General features: G+C 40.7%; 1 protein-coding gene across 1 annotated transcript in view; it reads right to left on the minus strand.

Annotated features, from left to right (window-relative positions):
- The window catches only part of LOC107224303 (sestrin-3), a 126,699-nt gene that overhangs the window by 63,228 nt on the left and 42,908 nt on the right, over positions 1-20,563 (minus strand). The window contains exon 5 of the mRNA XM_046745515.1: positions 17,834-17,863. Within this exon, the coding sequence (XP_046601471.1) occupies positions 17,834-17,863 (30 nt within the window). The remainder of the gene's footprint in view (positions 1-17,833; positions 17,864-20,563) is intronic.

The raw sequence follows: 20,563 nt of genomic DNA on the forward strand, positions 1-20,563 counted from the left end.
TCGAAGCAAGGCTCGGGCAAACCAGCCGTGGGTCGTTTCTTCTTCTTGACCTATTTTATCACGAATTGCATACGACGATAGCCTCGGGGTTGTATTAAATTTTCTAAACAGGCCTTCGAGATCCACCCACTCACCTCCGCAGGTTGAAAATTATACGCAAGGAGGATCGGAGGAGTATCGTATGCATGCGGGTTGTCATAGAATAGACGTCTCCCTGGGGTCAGAGGCTCTCCTTTCCATCGACAAAAATACGCCGACCACGTACGTCTGTATCAACGGGCGAAGAATTCTATTCATAGACAAAGCTTGGCCAATTAATCTGGGGTCAGAATCAACCGGTGCGCAATTTCCACTATATACGCAAGGATGAGGCTTTGCTTTTCGCTACACGTTATAATTGTCTCAACTATTTCGGCAATTTGCCAAATTGAGAGAAAAAATAAATAAATAAATAAAAAAAAAAAAAAAAATGCGAGCGCGAAAAGCTGTGTTTCTTTTTTACTTTTCTCACTCTCTTCGTTTCCGAAAAATACTTATAGGCTGCCGCGACACGTTTATACAAATTACGGAATGTCATTTTCATCAATCAATCAACGCATACGCACATCGCTGTCACGCAGGGTGCGAACGGTGGTTTGCCATATGCGTTATTTTGGTTCGACGCGTTGTCCGATTTTTAAGCATTGTATGTTGGAAATTTTTTGAAATTCTGCCAAACTATTTTACAGACCCCGTGAAAATCGAGAAACATACGCTTATACTTATATTCATACATTGCATGACACGCTGGCGCCAAGAATGGCACCTTATTACGAATGCGTAGAATTCGCGACTGCCGTATTACGTTAGAACGACGTTAAGACGGAGGAATCGCTGTTGAAAACAAGTGGCTCTTTAAATAGAAACCATGTAGAGATATTTCGTGTAGATGCGCCTCCACGTGTCGAATGCCGATGCGGCTTTCTGCTCAACAACGTGCGAGGTACAATGCACGTGGAAGGAAACTTTGGTCCGAGTCAAGAGTTTACGGTAAACGTAAGAAGGCGGGCGTTTCCACTTCTCATTCTCTCTTCCGCTCATTTTTTCTCCTCGAGAATATTGCATTCCAATATGTACCGCACAAAGGCCGCGGCGCAGAGTCGCACCAATTATGCAACAACACCCTCGAATGCCTGCTCCTGCACGCGTCTAAGAATATCGCCTCGGTCCCCGGTGCGATGGACCCGAGAGAGTGCAAGCACGTGGTGCCTGCGGGCTGCGATATTTCTTTTTCATTTCTCTATCTTTTTTTCTTACCATTTATTGTATCAACAGACGTTATCGCATGCCGATATCGTCGCAGTTATTTTCATTATTCTTTTGCACACAATAATATTAACCCTCGCGTTGGTACAAATATTTATAAATCGATGTTGTTAATCCCCGTTTGCACCACAAGAGAGCCTCGTGTGACGAGACAGGCACGCGTGTTGCTGGGACTTGCGAGAGAAAAAATTGGGTCACTGTACAAGTGCATTTGCTTTGCGATGCGTAACGCGTCTCCTTTATTATTATTGTTATATACATATATGTATATATGTATATTTTTTGTCATACTTTCAACGTAATCGTCCGACACTTTGAAAAGGAACAATAACAAATGATTCGGGTTCGTACATACCGCACAGCTTGCTGGAAAGTTTCGCGATGTTATATTTACCTCGCGTTCATTACTCACGATCGGTTTATCCAGCTGCTTGTCTATCCGTTAAAGCGACACTTTGCTTGTCTAAAAGATTTCAAACATCGTAGCGACGCTCGGAACGCCCAGGCATTGGCTGCAGCCGCGTGACGTCACGTCGACTCGAGGGTGGCGGGACTTTCAATTTGAACGTGAAAATGCCTGGCTGTTCACAGACTGGAAAAAATTTTTAACGTTTCGAGACGGATGCATCGCGGGTTTGTGCGACAGGCGCGAATAACGCGTGTGCCCGATAACAACGTTTGATTTGCCCATCATCGCAAGCGTCACAAAGAAGTAGCCAACACTTTGGTCGGCCGGGCTAAGCGACGCTTCTGAAGTGACGTGTAAGCGTAACGCGGGTTACAAACGTTAAAGCCACAGGAGCCGATTTGACCGTTGCTAATTCGGGTGAACGTGCGGCGGCGTTTGTAAACTGTTGTTAAAAATACGAGAAGTACACGATAAGCCGGAGGGCGTTGAAAACATCGAACGGGTTCAAGGGAGGTCGTGGAATACCGATCGAACCGCGACTACGCGGCTTGCGTCGAAACGCTGCGAACGATGAAACGGAAAACCGCGTATTCTAATTCAAAGTCTCCCACACGTACCTGGTCGAAGGTAAAGAGAAGCAGCGGTTGACGAACACCACCGTTACGGGGTGGAAATTAGTTCCAAGCTCCCGAAGCTTCTCAAGAGCTCGAAGCGTATTACGCAACCGAGAACCATGCACGCGTGCATTCGACTTTGGGCGATGAATTCTAAATATAAATTTCATACGCGTACGTAATAGCCGACGAAGATCTTTGACGATAACAGAGATCGTTCACTCGGTGTAACAAATTGCTCCAATAAATTATAAATCTACGCACACCGCGCTGTAGGTAACGCAGCACGGGTCAAAAGTAAAAGCCGGCTTACGTCGCTTCTATTCAACTCTAGCCGTACGTAGTTCACGGACGTGGCGTGGCGTGCCTTATCCACACCACGACACGTCTCGACTGCGGCCAAGCCGTGCTTAATTCTGATTCTAAGCGATGCCGAGCACGTAGCGAACCGTTAATAACCGGCAACTAAACCGAAACCGAGATCGACCTCCTCCTCCTCCTCCTCCTCCTCCTCTTCCTCATCCTCATCCACCTCCTTCTACTTCTACTTCTGCTTCTGGTATTACGCTCGACTAACCCCCGCAGCGTGAAACGTGCTCAAGCAGCTAAACACGGTGAAACGATCAGACGACGAACTGTTGCTGATGCCGTGCTCACCCGCCTAATTGCAAACGCGTGTGACCCTCGCCCAGGTCAGCGATGGTTTCTCTTTCTCTCTCTCGGTTCATCGTCGTCCCCGATGCACAGGTGAATACGAGATATCGGGACAAAATCGAGCGAGGAATTTACCGGCAGATTTTTTACCTTTGTTTTTAAAACCCCAGAGCCTCTGCAGGGATGCCGAGAGTAGATCTTAAGTGGTCCGGAAAGAAGCTGCATCGGCGGATTGTTTGCTTCGTTTTTGTTGTTGTTGTTTTTTCTCTCTCTCCGATTTGTCCTCCTATAAATAGGCTTCCTGCCTGACCGAGGCCTGGCGCGTTGGCTGGTCGAACGGCGATCCATAAATTTAGGAGCTTCACGTTTCGTTGGTAAAAAGGTGGCGAGACGAGACGAGAACAAATCGGTCAAACGCCGAAGGTGCTTCCCCTGCACCGCGACACGGTATCCGACTTTATTTATCGCCCCGTCTTTTGATTTAATAATCGACCGAATAATTATGATCCAGGAAACGGGACCGGAGAACGAGACGTAAATTAGCCCGCAAGCGGTCGACTCCATTCGTGAGATCGGTACATAACTCACCCGCGAACCTAAATCACTCGTATCGATCAGCGCCGAACGTTTTATCGATCCATCTGCTCTCGATCCGAAGATAATGAAGAACGGCTCTGAGTTTTTGTACTTTTTAACGCTTCGATGATCCGTTTGCCACGAAACACGGTTAAGAAGTGATGCGGAAAAGAGACGAATTACTTTGGACGAAAAACGCACAAGTACCTGTAACAAGTCGAGTGAAAACGTCAACCATTATTGGGTCTCCGTGCGGTATCAACTTCGCATTACGTATTTCGAGGGTAGTTTTACGTCGTTTGAAAATGCGGTCAGTGGTGCCCGAAGATACGTAGTGTGAATACGAATACGCGGCATCGAGAAAAGCAGCGACGGCGTTGTTTTCTACGTACATACGTACAGTGCGTGGTGGAGGTAAAAGCCTTGAGAATATTTACATCAAATTCTCTATCACAGTGTACGTACATTCGTGTACGTTAACGTGCATATATATATACACACACACGTACACACGCGTATATACGCGGTGTCGGGGAGTCTCTCGGCCGAGCATATTAAGAATGAAATATAATACGGAAGAGGAATATAACGCGGAAGATTGAACATGCAGGAACAGAGAACGGTGCTTACGAGATTCGAAAACAGTCAGACGCGCTTGGAATAATGCAGAAGGTGGGTTCGGCCAGTTTGTATTTGTAACACGGCGATGCCGCGCTGTTTTCCATCGCTAGATTTCAGCAGCCATGCACCGCTCTTCGACTCTTCCTCCTCAATCGTGACATCATCCCGCACACGTGTACCTCGCATGCGGGGGCGATGCGATCGCAATCGCGTACTAATTGCATGTATCGTGTAATACAAACGCACGTGGGTAGGAAAAAAAAAAAAAAAAAAAAGAAAAAGAAAACGAAAAAATAGAGCAACCGAGCCAAATTTGCTTCGGCGAAGATAAGTACGAGAGACTCGACGATGATCCCCTGCGGAACGGTCAGAAGACGTGATTCGAAAGCTCGAAAGCTCCGTCGTTTAAAAAATGTTAGACTCTCGGTGCCGATTTTTTTCCCTTTATTTTCGTACAAAGTATACGCATATACAAGGCAATTCGTCGCTTGTACCTGCCACGGTGGAATTTAGACCGTGCAGACTTAAGCTCGATAGAATTTGCAAAATTTTGCAACGTACGTGCGAAGAAGGGAGTAAAAAGAAACCGACAAACTTAGGTAGGTTGTACGTTGTATTACAGACATGCGGATTGAGATATCGTAGCGTTAAAAACTAGCAACGTTCCAGCAGCTTTACGTATGTATTGTATAAACACGGTGTATATAGGTTGAGAAAATACAGTCATCCTGTAAAAGAGTGTGCTTGTACAAGTGGACCAGCGTAACTCGCAAGTCAAATACTCGAGTTATCGTTTTTATTCGGCAATTAGGGTGTAGGAGATCAATAAAACCTCTGAATTCCATCCATTCAATGTTATAATGCTCGAACAACAACTTATACATATATATGCACACTTGGATACATAATATCGTACCTACCTACTTCTCGAAGCGATAAGATTAGGCCGATTTAAGAGTCGCAGACGTTATTTTTCACGTCTGTTTTCTACCGCGTTAGAGTTCAGTACGCGTGTGAGCGAAGAGTCTGTCAATGCAACGTGGCGATAAAATGAGGAGAATCAAAGCTAGGATGGATGAAAAACGGTGCGTAAGGGGGCAATAAGAGGAGAACGTAACGCGGCCGCTGCCAGAAAAGAGTCTGTTCGAGTAAACTGTAAGCGCGTTATCATAGGTCTAATCTCTGAGCATACATCTAGGGCAAACGTTGGGGATCAGCGGTTTTTGTTTTTTGTCGTACAAGACGCTGAAACGCTAGCGCGCGTTCAAACAGAATGTGAGACACGGTGTTGGGGGTAATCTGTTAGATGCCTTATCGTTCTCTGACCTGCAGCTTGCACTGGAACAAAACGATTCTGCGCAAACTTCTTACTTGCGACGATGATCGTCGTTCGGGAAACACCACGGTCCACGATTCGCATTGTCGAAGCATGTATTGCAATGGGAGGAATTCTTTAGCCGTCTTTCGCCATTGCCGACGAACGACTGCGGTTCGTGTTCTCGTTGCGGAGGATCAACGGGTGCCATTTTCATCACGGAAGGTTCAATTTGCTCGGCAATTATCGGAGGTGTTTCTGTTCCACGCGAGTAGACGACTCGCTGTACGCGATGATCGTAAAAAAGGGTCCACGCGACTACGGTTGCAGCGGAAACGAAACAGCGATCGACGACGATCAAAGTCCGGTGAAACGTGACTGCGGTATAAAAAAAAAAAATAAAAAATTCGACGCCAACCGCGCAGAGTTGTTTGCGCCAGTGCGAATGTCCCAGAGGCGAATGAATCGGAGCGAATGCATTTTATTCCGTGAGAAATGATAAGGATAACAATGTCGTCCGGTCTTTGTTTCGCCGGGATGGCGGTCGGCGTCTCGATTAGATTGTAATATTGCATATTGCTAATGTGACGTTACGAAATTTCATATGTAACAAAGACACGAGGAAGAGATTACAACGTATAGGTATCATAACCCAGTTTCAACGGACGATTCCCAACCCCGACTTATCGTCTATTTCGTTGTTTGCACTCAACCGCCGCGGTATTTTATTATCTTAACGATTCCACACGAGAAGTGCAGGGCAATCGGCCAAGCGGTTATCGTGTCGGTACGTCTCTCCACGTGGCTGTGCGTCACTCGATACTCGCAATTATATTCGTTATTACGGGCCTCCTTTGCAAAGCCAAAAAAATAAGAAGAAGAACACGAAAGACAAATTTGAGACAACTTTCCCACGATGAAACGGTTTTAACGACGATCAGAGGCCGTAGTTTATATCGGTGCACACAAATCGAGCCTTTTCTTATCTCCGACTTTGGTAGGTAGGTACACAAGAACCTTGTTCAGACACGACGCGATGATTGTGGGCGGAAAGTTAGCCTCGAAAAGAGTTGCGACGAATGATATACCGGCGAAGGAATTTCAAACAGACCGTGAACAATGATCGAAGTTGCGTCACGTCGCGCGTTTCTTGTTTTCGTTGATTAAATAACAAACCGTAGCCGATCGTTCTCCCCGTCGATGCATGTTCTATATAATTATAACAATGCCGATGATTATTTTTATCACGTGATAATTATACGCGTTGCTCGATTAGGGCGAGGAAAAATACGCGAAAATAATACTCGCGTAACAAGGTATAACAGAGCTACACACGACGCATGGGATTGTTGTTACGCGCGTGCGGAATATCAGGTTCGAGATAATTGTTGTACTGTTTACTACCGTACACTTCCTATTGATTAACATTTAGAGCAAACTGGATCCCGGACAAATAAACGATGACGCAGAAACGCGCCTGCGCAACAGAAATTTCACACGTTTCATCGTAGTCGGGATCGTTGCACGATTTTATCACCGATTTATCGGAAAATTTTGCCTCCACGAATAAAGCTCGCGAGAAAACTTTGTCGGGAATACGTCGGAGGGATGAAACAAAGACGCCGCCAGTACCGAGTCACAGCGAGTGATGCATTTTGCAGAGAGCATCGTCGCGTTTGCGCCGGACTCTGTAATATAATTGGAAAAACTGCGGTAATATAATAACAAGAACAACGAGTATCTGAAAATAATCGACCAGTCTCCTCTGTTTTCTGATAACACATCCGTGTACGTACGCGTACAACGTTATGACGCGTTCCACAGGCCGATGCACATGCACACAGGCGTGATATAACATCGGTGGTGGCGGCGGCGAGTTCAACGATCTCGGATAAACGACAACGAAGAAACAACAACGATGCGTGTAAGTGTGTAATAAATTAATGGTGCGATGAAAAAATAAAAGAAATTGAAAAAGAAGAAGATGAAAAAAAACAACAACACGCAATATCAGACAGTAGTTTCTAAAACTTTATTACCGTTTATTTTCATTTCCTTATTTATTCTTTGTCGTATTACCAAGCGTTAAACAATCCTGGCGGTTTGCCAGAAAAAAAGTTTTATTTCTGAAGGAGTAAATTATTTTTCAGATGCTTGGACTAGATTCCTTTTTATTATTAAACTCTCGAGGAATCTCGCGCGATGTGCCACCGCCACCTGCGACCAGCGTCTCCCATACAATAATACAACATGCCTTATGTACTCTCAACGACCGTACAAACATTTTTACGGCTAGAAGGATCGAACGATTTTTCGGTTTTCCTTACTTCCGTTTCTTCGTATTTTTTTTTCTTTTTTTTTTTTTTTTTTTTTTTTTGAACGAATTAACCTAATCGAGTCGTTTTTGTATACCGTGAGATCGGGTGAAAAATTGGAGAAAAAAAAAAGAAGAAGGAGAAGTCTAAGGAATACGGGAAATGAATGGTCATCCGGAAATATTATCGAATTTTTTTCGTGTAAAAAATAGACGATAAAAAATAAATAAATGAATAAAATGAGGACTCGTCCGATTTACCTACCTTACTCGTTTTTTACAATTTATTTTATTTTATTTAAAGTTTCGATCGAAGAACGAAACGCTGACAAGTATAAAACACGAGAGATTTTATCATCGTTTTCGATTGATCGCGGAGTACATCGGGCGCTTATACGTGTATATAAATAAATAAATGTATAATATACATATATGTATATAAATAAAAATGCCCCCGCCCCCGCCTCCCGTCGCTTATATCCGCGGTGCAGCGGGTTTACTTGTTGCGACCCCCGTATAAATACATCGGTATTATATTTATAGGTATAAAGTGAAACGAGGACGCCTGTTGCGCCCTCTCCCGCAACGGCGATGCCGGGTCGATGACCCGTGTGCGGTTAATTTGCCGGGGTGTGCTGATAGCCCTGTACCACTGATACTATGTGATAATATGTGCCCACCTACACATACGTACGTACGTAAATGCCTCGTTGTACGCACATAAGCGAGAGCTGTTTAGATATTTCGTAACGTTACCGTTTCCTCACGTAACAACGACGAACCGAACCGTTGCAGCGAACCGCCGCCCGATAATATCATTCTTTATCCTCTTCTATTACAAGAAAAAGATTTGAATAATCTTGTTCGAGATGAATGCGAAAACTGCCGCGCGAAACGAACAAACAAGGCGATTTCTTTCCACCGATACAAACTGTTAGATTTATAAATATAGATAGTTCGTGCAATTCTTTTTTATTTCAATATTGCGCGATGCAAAGCGATCGTAACTGCACGCGTTGCGTGTTATTGGCGCGACGTAAGCTTGTCGCTTAATTAACACCAGTCGTTGTCGGTGCTACACGCAATGCGAAAAAAAAAACCATTTATATCGGAAAACGAAATTTCTCAAAAGTAATTTATACCCAAACAAATGTCAAGCGTGCGACAAGAACGGACTTTTCTTTGCGGTAAGAAAAATGTAGCTGTAAATGCGACGAAGTAATATCGAAAATGAATATTCAAAATTGTTCACCTCTTCGTCGTACTTTTTATTAAAATTTTTTTCACTTATTTTTCTTCGTCTTCTTCTTCGTCGATTTATTCAACCACTAGCAAAACTTGCAGCGACACGCGCTCGTCTCGCAAGCGCAGCTTGCAGTCGCCGTCTCTCGCTACGAGACGCAACGATCGTACAGATCGGTAGAGCCATGTGTATTTACGACACGTGCCGGTAAATTGCGCGTCTGACAAATTCATCCGCTTCCAGATACATACAATGTGTGCTTTATAAACGATACGTATATGCCTGCAAGCCGGTGTTGTAGCCTTGCGAAGCATCTTGCAGCGACCCGGCCGGCCGGTTGGTTGCAACAACGCAAAGTCGAACGTAGAGATCGAAAATAAACAATTAACAAAATATATCGCTATTCACCTCCGACGTCGGTTGCAATTGGCTGAATATCAAGAACCGTACTCCGGAAAAGGATTCCTTTATGTCGTGAGAAAATAAAATGAAAATATAGAAAAACTCTAAACGGCTGCACCGATCCGATCCAAGGTTTGGTTTATTCTTAGCCACTGAACTAGACGCGTATCGTACGTATAGAAAAAAAGTCGTGATAATCGGTAGGCAAAGATTCCCTTTGTTTATTGTCAGAATTTAAACCTATTTAAATCATCTCGCACCGTCACGTTTATCTTTTTCTCTGTTACGTTCGATTCCCGTCAGCTACAGCAAATAAGACAGAACGTGCATGTACGAGGTTGAAGTTGGTGAGGTTACTTCAACGATGCAAGTTTAAGAAAATCGTTGAACACTTCGCAGCCTGAGAAATAAAAAAAAAAACATGTTCATACTTTGAAAAGCCAATTGCTTAAAAGTCGTTCTAAAATTGTACAACGATTTATTTATTCCACGACGTTTCGTTACGTCAACGTTACCAACTTCATCATGGTAAATATGTACGTGTAAATATGAGTTTGCTTACTCGAATCCAATCTTACTAATTAAATATTTCGCGTAGGAGTTTAACACATTGCAACGACGAAAGGATCATCGCGTCCTATTTCACTCGGCTAATTGTAAATCAGGTAGAGACCAGGTACGCCTGCGTACGATTCTCCGTCCGTCGGTTTCCCATTTTTTCCAACAGCACGCAACGGTGCACAAGTTCTGTAAACGCATATTACACACCAACGTAACGTTTGCTCAATGAAAACAAAAGTAAAAGGAAAACGCGCAGTTTCTGTGTGCGTGGGAAACACGATGGAACAATCGCGTGTATTGGAACGAACGTATGCTCGTATAGTTGATAAACACGTACAACGGCTGTGAGTTAATAAAAATTCAGCATACCTTGGTTAAGCGATACAGACGATGGTCTGACTCATTGCCCGATCGATGCAAATACCCCCGACTTAACATCGTCGTCGTTATCGCGGACGAACGTCCGACTTATTTTCGTTTGTTGTTTTCGTTTTCCTTCTATGCTTCTATTTATATGTATATGCACGTACGTATTTCTTTTTTTCTTTTTTTTTCCATTCAAATTTTAAAGAGAGAGAGGGTAGAAAAAACAGCGATGATAATAAAAACAGCGACGTAGGCGTGAAAATTAACCGAAGTGAAAACGGATCTTTTCCTACATCGATTGAATTCAGAGATACGGTAGCGGATAAGAAATGTTGAAAATACAACGTCGCTTTTCGCACAACTGATACGGAAAATTTATCATTGCGAAACTGTGACGAAAATTAGTAACTTCTCTTCGTATCTAGTGGACGTTAGATTGTTTATACGTCGAACCGATGGAATATAAGCCGTGCATGTATGCAAGCTTTCAACGATTACGTAACCAGCTGACCTGCGCGTTATACCCTCGAGTTGGCTACTTTTTTTTTTTCTTTTCTTTTCAATTTTAAATCCATATTTTTGTCACAATGACCCAAGTTTCGTGTTTCTCCTCCCGCGAGCCGTAATTTCTGCCTTTACACCTGTTACATACACGCGTATAGGACATAGGAGATGTTATTTCGTCCACCGATAATATTTTTGTACAAATAACACCGTAATCGCAATTCAACAATGCTCAACTAACGCGCGGCACACAGCCGATCAACAGCCAATGCTGCAGCGGTGTTGTTTTACAAAAATTCAAATGCCGTTTGACCCTCGCCGATATCAGCGTATGAACTATAATCCAGAATGTGCGCGATGACGCGCTGTCGTGATTTTTACTCACTCACGCTTACGAATAAATTATACATGTTTGTATGTACCTGCATGTATTAGGTATACACGTATTGTATTAGACAGATACGATGAACAATTTATAGCCAAGCACTCGATTGAAAAAAGTTCGGCCCCGGCTCTGTGAAAAAAGGAGCAAAAAAAAAAAAAAAGACAAAAACGAAAAGATAGTCAATTACAACCAATTCGACGATAAATTCACCGTAGTGGAGGAATAAAAAAAAAAAAAAAAAAAAAAAATTATCTACGGAGGAGATAAAAAGAAAAAAAAGGCAACGATTTGATAGCGTAAAATTATTGATATGCTTCAAGTAAGAAACGTGTTCCAATCGTATATAATATACGTACCCATATACCATTGCACCATTCCTGTATAATGCATATGTATCATAGGTACATACGTATAATGCATTGTAGAGGAATTTGAAACGATCGATCGAGTGTATTGATCAGTTAGCGATCATTGCGCTGAACTGGGCCAGCAAAATAATGAAATCTATTACATACATCATATATATGTGGCACATCCGACGTATAATGTAACGTCAAGAGAGGAGAAAAGTTCACAAGGTTAATTACCTAATTAACGTAACATTACGGTCATATATCTGGTCTCCGTATCTTTCGTTTTCATTATTTTTCTCTCTCTTTCCCGTCATCTTCTTCTTCTAGGGCATTTTTAACCCATCCGCTACGTACACGTATATTATATTAGAGTGCACGTCACGCTTATACGCATCATTACTAAACGCATTTGTACGGTGACGATTATATGTGTGCATAAACGAGTCGCGTAAACAATCGCGATGAATGTAACTAGTGTGAAAAAAAATGTCTTATCCATTCGTCTATATATTCTTTTATACACAGGGCAGTCCGTATCATTTCGATCTGGCTCTGATCCTTGACCTCTCGTATTTGGAGCGCGATTTTTTATATGATTATTCACACTTTGAAAGGCGCTCGGCGTTTTTTTCATATTCTAACGACGCGATTTCAATTTTCTACAATTTTCCACAACCGTGTTATTGATCGACACAATTTAAATATGTGAAGAAATTCTGAAAAATTGTGTATCAGGTATGAAAATTTTTAAGCTCAGAGCCAGAATGGGGAAATTTTTCATTATCACTGTTTTCAAGCTTTTTCCGAAAAAACGTCAACAAAAGTTAGAAGCGGGAGTCACTTTACCACAGATGATTGCTGAAACATTTTCATACGTCAGACCGGATTTTTGAATTTCTTTTTGACACCAGATTTCTTGTCTTCTTTATTTTGCCGACTAAAAAAAAAAAAAAAAAAAAATTGCAAATAGTAAAATTGTTTCGTAAGACGTGGAAAATTTTCAAAAAAACCGCTAAAATCGGAGTTTCTCGATTTTCGTTGTACAGTAGAACCCCGAATTGTTGGCGCAAGACGCGTGTTCGCCGCCCGGCATGAATCAGGCCTGAAATTTGTCCTTGAATCGGTAATGGGAACAGGCGTAGAGTTTGGTCGAATGCTCTCCTGGCACTTTGGCGCCACCATGACACAAACACTTGAGCGATACTCGTGCGGGTGTATGATAAATGCGACTGGGAACGAAAATAACGCGGGTTATAGAAACGCGAAGGTCTTTCCGTCGTTTGAATTGTTTCGCATACCTTATGGGCATAATAGACTCGGCACGCCGCCTTCTCTTCTCTATACATATAATAACTTCGCCTCTCCTTCCTCGAGCGGATTCAATTGCCACATGGCGGTAACGAGGAGCTCTCATCCGCAACGTGTGAGAACTTGTTTGAAAATTTGCAAGAAAGAAAAAGCGTCAAAAATTAAATCGAAACGCGTGTTTAATAAGATGACGTAAATTTGCAGGGAAGGAACTATTAATTATTAACCAGAGATATGCAAGTGTAACGACGTCGGATTTTCAAGGGATTCTTTGCCTGGCGGGAGACTTCGATTTTATTTTATTGATTTGAAAAAAAAAAAAAAGGAAAAGAAAAAGTTTCCATTATTTGTCTCCAAAGTACTTTTTTGTTCCAGTTTTTAATGACCGCGACAATTTATTACAAACCAGACGGACGTTTACAGTTTAACTATGAAATCATCGTATAAAAGGTATGCACGTATTTTTGAACATATTTCACGTTCATTTTTGCTATAGTTTATAATCTACCGTTAAAATTAGAAATAGGCAATTAGTATGTCGATATAACACGAGAAGGAGATGAAACAATAAAAAAAAAAAAAAAAAAGTATAAAAGATCCGGACTTCTTTTAGCATAAATTAAGCGTGAAAATCAGCTCGTATAATTAGAGAATACGAAAAGTCGAGGATACACGCAGATTGAAAAACGGATAATTATAATGACAAATTCGACCCGACCGAGAGCCGCTGTGATCTTAACTCGATCGGACTGTCTGACTTAAATCGTGTATAATTGGATTCGAGCGGATGATCGGTGCATCTCGGCAGCGGTGCTGCTGGTTATTATATCCCTCGCATCTAACCCACAAATGTTTCCACACCGGGTTCAAATTAATCAATATAATCGTGTGCTAAAAATATTCAAAAGTAAACCGGCTTGGGCGTGAATATTTTACGCACGGAAAATGTGAAACAGAAGAATTATGTATACAACCAACACGGAAAGGAAAACGCGAACCGAAACCGACAGCAAACCTTTTAAAACAATTAGGTACGCTTTGAAACCCCATCCGAGTTTATCAGCGTTCCGAATAATGGCCGCTTCTTAAATTCGAGCACGCGCGTGCCCACAAAAAATAACCCTTAAAAGGAAGATGTTTTTTTTGTTTTTGTTTTTAATTATCCTTGCTTTTTCCCTTCCTCTCACGATCATCCGTGACTTGACCACCACTGCTGTTTACCACGGTGACACAGCCATAAACGACGACGAAGAGCGTAGTTAAATATATGCAACGATATAACACTTGCTAATTTATGCGACGAATGTTTGCGCGCGTGTGTCACGTGAGCAAATTCGGGCGCAATAAGCGCGTTTCTCTCAGAGACGAGCGAGGAATCTCGAGGTTTTTAGTATAGGTATATGTATGTTCCGTACATGTGCAAGCGACGATATTTCGACAACATTTAGATAGGAGGTTTACAGGCAGGCATGGAACACCGTTCGTGAATAGAAACGTAGAGGTATGCGACACACGGATAATGTCGGTAGGTTGTGTTTACGGGCGGTAAACAACACTAAACATCAAGGCTGCGGAATAAACGTGTATTATTCTCTACGCATGTGTGCAGAGATGAATGATAAATCCCTCGTTGAATACGTGTGTATAATTGTACATGCGATACGTCTAATGATACCAGCGACATTCCGGCTCACCTTTAAAAAAAGAAGAAAAGAAAAGAAAAGAAATAAAAAAAAAAAAAAAACACAAAACAAAACAAAACCCCCGTTTTCCATTACGTTGAATTGCTGGTACGATTCTTCGTCCGACTTTGTCGATTAATCGTTAACTTAAATTTTTGCAAAAGAGACAAACGCCGCGTGAATACGTTCGAAGAAAGTCGAAATGAACGAGCGAATGGGGATGGAAAGTAATGTATATTAATTTTACTTCAGACCTGCGATTATTTGAGATGCCGAAGGGATTTCTGACGTCTTTCGTAATATCTTACAGGCAACTTCTCTACTGTAATTAATATTTCGTCAGGTGTATAAGTTTTGTTTTTTTTTTTTCTTCTTTTTTTTTAAATTCAACCGGCTCGTCGTCCTCAAACTTTACACGCCTAATCGTGCCCAAATTGGGAAAATTGTTTTTGAAGAAACGAGATAAAAAATGCATAAAAAATGAAACGAACGCTAATTAATTCAACGCGAGGTGTACATAATATAAGTTATATGTACACAGACGTAATAAGCAGCAACCGAATTCATACTACGGCTAGACGACGCACAAGCTAGATGGTACAAAACCGCGTAGGACACGCGACGGTTTCCAAAATATTTGTGTCCCACTTTTGCATTTCGTTTCACGGCAGACGCGCGTGAGAAATCCGACGCCTCGAGTCTTTTGACGGTGTATAATTTTGTACACGTATCAGGGTCTCCCGCATTTAGGATGTTGACCAATTTTTTAACGCATACCCTCACCCCGAAAATCTTTATCAAATAATTAAAAATACATTTTCCTTAAAATACACGTAGTTCGGAAACATTGTCAATGAGTATGTATTTTATTGTAAGAGTAGATACGCCGCAAAATAATTCGTCGACACCCTAAATATGGTGCGCTCCGATACGTATATCCAAAATATATATATATGTATATCCGTATCATAATAAGAAAATCACATAAAACAACAACGAGTAAGAAGGAGAGGAAAGCAGAGAAAATTTATTCTTCTAAAAAACACAGCGTTGCGTAACGCGTATAAATATTGTACCTATTTACTACGAATATCAGACGTATCAGTTTCTTCTTCTACCATTTTTCCTCCGGACTCCTTTTCCCATCTACCTCGATTTTCCCAACATCGAACAGCGTCTCTTGATATTTCCAACCGTCGTCAAAGAATTGAAAAAGAACCGTTAATTCCGGTTCAATATTTACAGCGTTTACGGAATTTTCGCATTCGTTTCTCTTTCCCCTTTCTACCTTCTTCTCGGTTCGTTAATACGAACTCATAGGATTGACCAATTTTTTCACGACTGGACAGAGGTTTTCTCTCATTATTCCGTTTTCAGTAGCCTGCATTATAAAAATACCCGCATGTCTATTTTCCGCGTATAATACGTATATCGTAAATCCACGATTAGTGTAAGACACGATTGATTAACGATCGTGAATAAGATAAAAATCGCGTGTCTTTTCAATATACATATAATATATGCCTCATTCTTCGAGTTGATTGAATGAAATGAAAAGCGCGTGTACAATACCGTATTATAATATATATACCTATACCCATGCATGCATAATACACACGTGTATTAAATACATACGGCAGCCGTAGACACCTGCGCAAGTAAATCATCCCGCAATGTTATTCACCCAGCGTATATGTAACGACCTCGTCCGTATCGAGTTCGATAAATTCTAACCAACAATATGCATATGTGTAGGTGGTTAAATCGTAAATGTATAACACGATACGTTAACCTCGATAATACACGTGCGTATCAAGAAACGCTGTGCATTCCAGCCAAAAATACGGCATGCATACTTTTGTCAAAGAAGCGTGCGTCTCGTTTCTCAAACAATTACGTTACCGCAGCTCTTAGATTTGTGAGATAAATGTGAAACGTTGAAAATTATCAAACATCGCGTTTAAATAACTTTTCACGTATGGAATATCATCTCGCCTGCAAACGCAACCTCGTCGATTCACGTGCAATAACGAAACTTTTCCCCCGTTATTAGCAACGATTCACTACTTATAGATATCGTGTCAATTCGCATGGATTGTCGGGCGCGTTTATCACCTATGATACACTTGCACGCATCTGTGTAAAATGTTTGTATCTGCCCGCGCGTGCGCGTGTCCGTAGGTTCGCATTATAAGCGTGTATCTATTGACCTAGATTGCAGAGTGTATCTATTGCTGTTGTAATAAAGCAGCGACCGGTGGTACTTAAAGCTCGCTCACTCGCGCCCCATAACTTAAAACTTTTTTGTGGATATAATTTATCAATACTAGCTGAGACTCTGTTTTTCATTTTTTTTTTTTTTGTTTTCCATTTATATTTATTCCATCGTCTTATGACTTAGCTGTGGAATCGAAAAAGCGGATTATAACCGTTCACTCTCCGAAACTCGAGAGTTTGTAATATATACAGTTAATTTATTTAAAAAAATGACCACGCCAAAACTGTTTTTACTGCAGAAGCCCGCTATAAAATAATTTAATTTATTTATTTATTTATTCATTTATTTATTCGTTAGATTTTAACGGCTGTTTCCTAACGCGCTGTCACACAATCTGGCAATTACTGCTATCGAGATTTATTGTACGAATAATTGTGATAAGACGAATTTGATCAACGCTAATGCGTTTAATCGTCCCGCAAGTTTACATTGTGCAACACAGTTGATGACAGGCAAAGATCGATCGATTCGCAAACCCGTATGTGTGTGTATTTTTAAAAAAAAATTTTTTTTGCCTTTTGTCCATATTCTGTAACCCGTTCGACGTTTTCCGTATCCGATAGATAAACGGGTGATTGAATTTTTTTTCTTCGCCGTTTGCTGCGGTATCGATGTCTAGGATCTCGTGTGCCTATTAATCGACGATAATCCCGTAATATCCAATTTCAATCCACCGGGTCGGTGCTTCGTTTAGATAATCAAATCTCGAGACTCGTCGGTGTTGCGTTATGTATTCTATGGACGGGATTTTGCGACGGCGAAGATCGGAAATATCGGAAAGTTGGATTATAATCGCGATTCTTTGCTAAAAGGCGAGAAAAAATGTTCACAAAACTTCCGGGCGAAGGTTTGATCGTTGCATTGCAAAAACGTGTAATTGGGTTAAGAGGAATTTTTGATTTTGATGTATTTTTTATTTTTTAATTTTTTTTTTTGCACTCACCCTATCATCGTGATTTCCCAGATCCGGTAGCTGAAACACAAAAGAAAAAGCACAGGGTTAGATCGATTGGTAAAATGTGGAAGATCGAAAATTTTACCGTCTACACCGTTTTTTTTTTTTATTTACAATCGCAACGTATTGCGTGCAAATGGTATTTGAAAAGGTGCAGCTTGAAGAGAGAAAATCTTAGAGAATAATATTAAAATAAAGCTAAGTACGGACGCGTTGTAAATTGTAAAATTGAGTCTCACATTAAAATTTTCTCGCCCTGATTGTGCACTGTGTACGAGAAGAATAAAAATTCAAAATACCGAACGAACGAATATAGTCCAAGCGAACAATCCAATCTTCTATCGCGTTGTAAAGGAGACAGAAAAAATATAATAAAATAAGATCCAATAAGAAGAAAACACACGAAACAAAACGACGCGAGTCAATTATATCTGCATTTTCCCCACACCTACGCAAGCTTTACACGATGTTGTGCTACAAAAGCGACAGTTATTTCCGAGAACAAGCGATATTAATTATCGTTAAGTATATTAGTATATGGTTGATGGTAAAATAGAGTAAGTAAAACAGAGAAGGGGCTTATGAGCGCGGACAAATGTCTGAAAATTTTCGTTCGACCACCATTCTGTCTATGCCTATGTACCATAAATATCATTTAAATAAATAAATTGGAAGATCGTAGGCAAACGCTATTATGCAGATAGACATGGATTCGTACAATAATGAGCGGGAAGAAGAAAGAAAAAAATTATACGAAATATAAGCGCTTCCTCGTGTGTCTAAAATATGTTACAACTAAACCTACGTATGAGGTGAATGTGCCTTGGATACATGAAACGATCGATATCGCAATATTCTAATTAAATATCGGGATGCGGCTTATTGTTAAACGCGGTGAAACAAAATCAAAAAAATAAATCAATCGATTGCCGCAATCTGTATTTAATGAAAAACGTTTCATTCTCAGACGTTACAGGCGACAAAATATTTGTACAGAAATGTGTTGGGCGGCGAGAAGGGGGAGGGCGATTGAACAAATAAACGCGTGAAAGCAGTCTATGCAATCAACCCAGCAGCTGCAACATTGTACTTATGTTGAAATGTGTATTCATATACCAAACACTCGGGTGTCAATTTACACGCGCAACGTCAATATAAGAGGGTATATATGTACTTGTAAGTCGGCTTATGCAACCTTGGATAGTCGATCATCTTGCAGTTATCAAGAGTGCTTTTGTCGTTTCGTTTGTTGTTTTTTACCGCTCTTCTTTTTTTTCTGGTCGTTCTTTGTTTTCAAGTCCGTAACAGCGACATCTCGAAGTAAGACTGTCGAACTTTGTCGGTAAGTCCTCGATCGGTAAGCAAAAAAACCGTTGTTCTTACCGACGAGGGAAAACTTACTAACTGCGAAGTTTGAATTATCATCACACGACTCGGAAATCATTTGTATCGGCTGTTTGTTTCTTTTTTTTTTTTTTTTGTAGAATATGTAAAGCCGCTTTACATGCATGAATATTTATTTACAGAAATGGAAGCAAAAGATTTTCATTTTACGCGAAATTTGGTGAACCTTTCTCGTTTTTTCTTTTTTTTTTTTCCAATTTTTAACTCCAACTTTCATTAAAATACCGTAATCCTTTGATCGTGCAAACATCAAGCCTCAATATCGGCACTTGTGTGCCGCGAGATTACAAATTAAAATTACTAAATCGAAGCGAATTGAATTCGGGGCGGCGCAAACCAGTTTCAAAATAATTTCCGGTGTGAATAATAATGATTGTTGTGCAGCAGCGCGGAGATGAGAGTTTTTGCAAGAGGAAGTATATATACTTATATGCATGCGCCTGTACAGAATCTTTCCGTATATTATTTACCTACGTATATATAATATTTTATAGAAACTGGAATATTCCGTGCGACTTTCATTTAATTTCATCGGATTTTTAGTTTTCTCGTATATGATGTTTTGTAATTATTAAAATTTCACATTCTTCAACAATTGAGTCAAATGCTTTAAAAATTTCTGTACACGGTATTTTTGAAAACAGATAACCGATCATTGTACGCAGGTGCACATATGTTATGCAGCTATACCTGAGAAATTAAATTTATTCAATAATTTACACTTATTGTCAGAGTTTTTATTAAAAAATATATTTACACTTGTCATTTGATTGCTTAAATTTAATCCAACAACTAATACGTTCGATATGCGGATACATAAATTTACGAAATACTTTTCTTGAGACAATTTTACAGTACGTTTATCGTAATATTAATACCCATAAATCCCTGCAAATTCCCGTCAGGATAATTATACATACGTATGTATAATATTTATACATTCATTGGTATAAAACGTTAGCTTCGATATAACAACAAAATATTCGCAATATCATTACCGTACACATTGCTGCATTCGGCAATTGAATTTGCACGATCCGCGACACGCGATCATTTTAATGCTTCTTCGGCAAATTTAGTTATTATTTTACCGTCGTCGAGGCTACGCCGGAAGCCAAATAGGCGCTCATAATGATAATGATCGGTTCGCCTTCTAAATTGCAATTCGTATAATACGTATATAATGTATATGCGTAAACACAAATTACAATTTCACAGAGAGAAATGTAAATTTTATCATCAGATAGGATTCCGAATCCCCGAAAATTTGAAACTTGAAATCGACGTTGTTCGATTTGCGGTTTCAAGATTCAC

This window comes from Neodiprion lecontei, chromosome 1 (genome assembly GCF_021901455.1).
Source record: "Neodiprion lecontei isolate iyNeoLeco1 chromosome 1, iyNeoLeco1.1, whole genome shotgun sequence".
Lineage (NCBI taxonomy): Eukaryota > Metazoa > Arthropoda > Insecta > Hymenoptera > Diprionidae > Neodiprion > Neodiprion lecontei.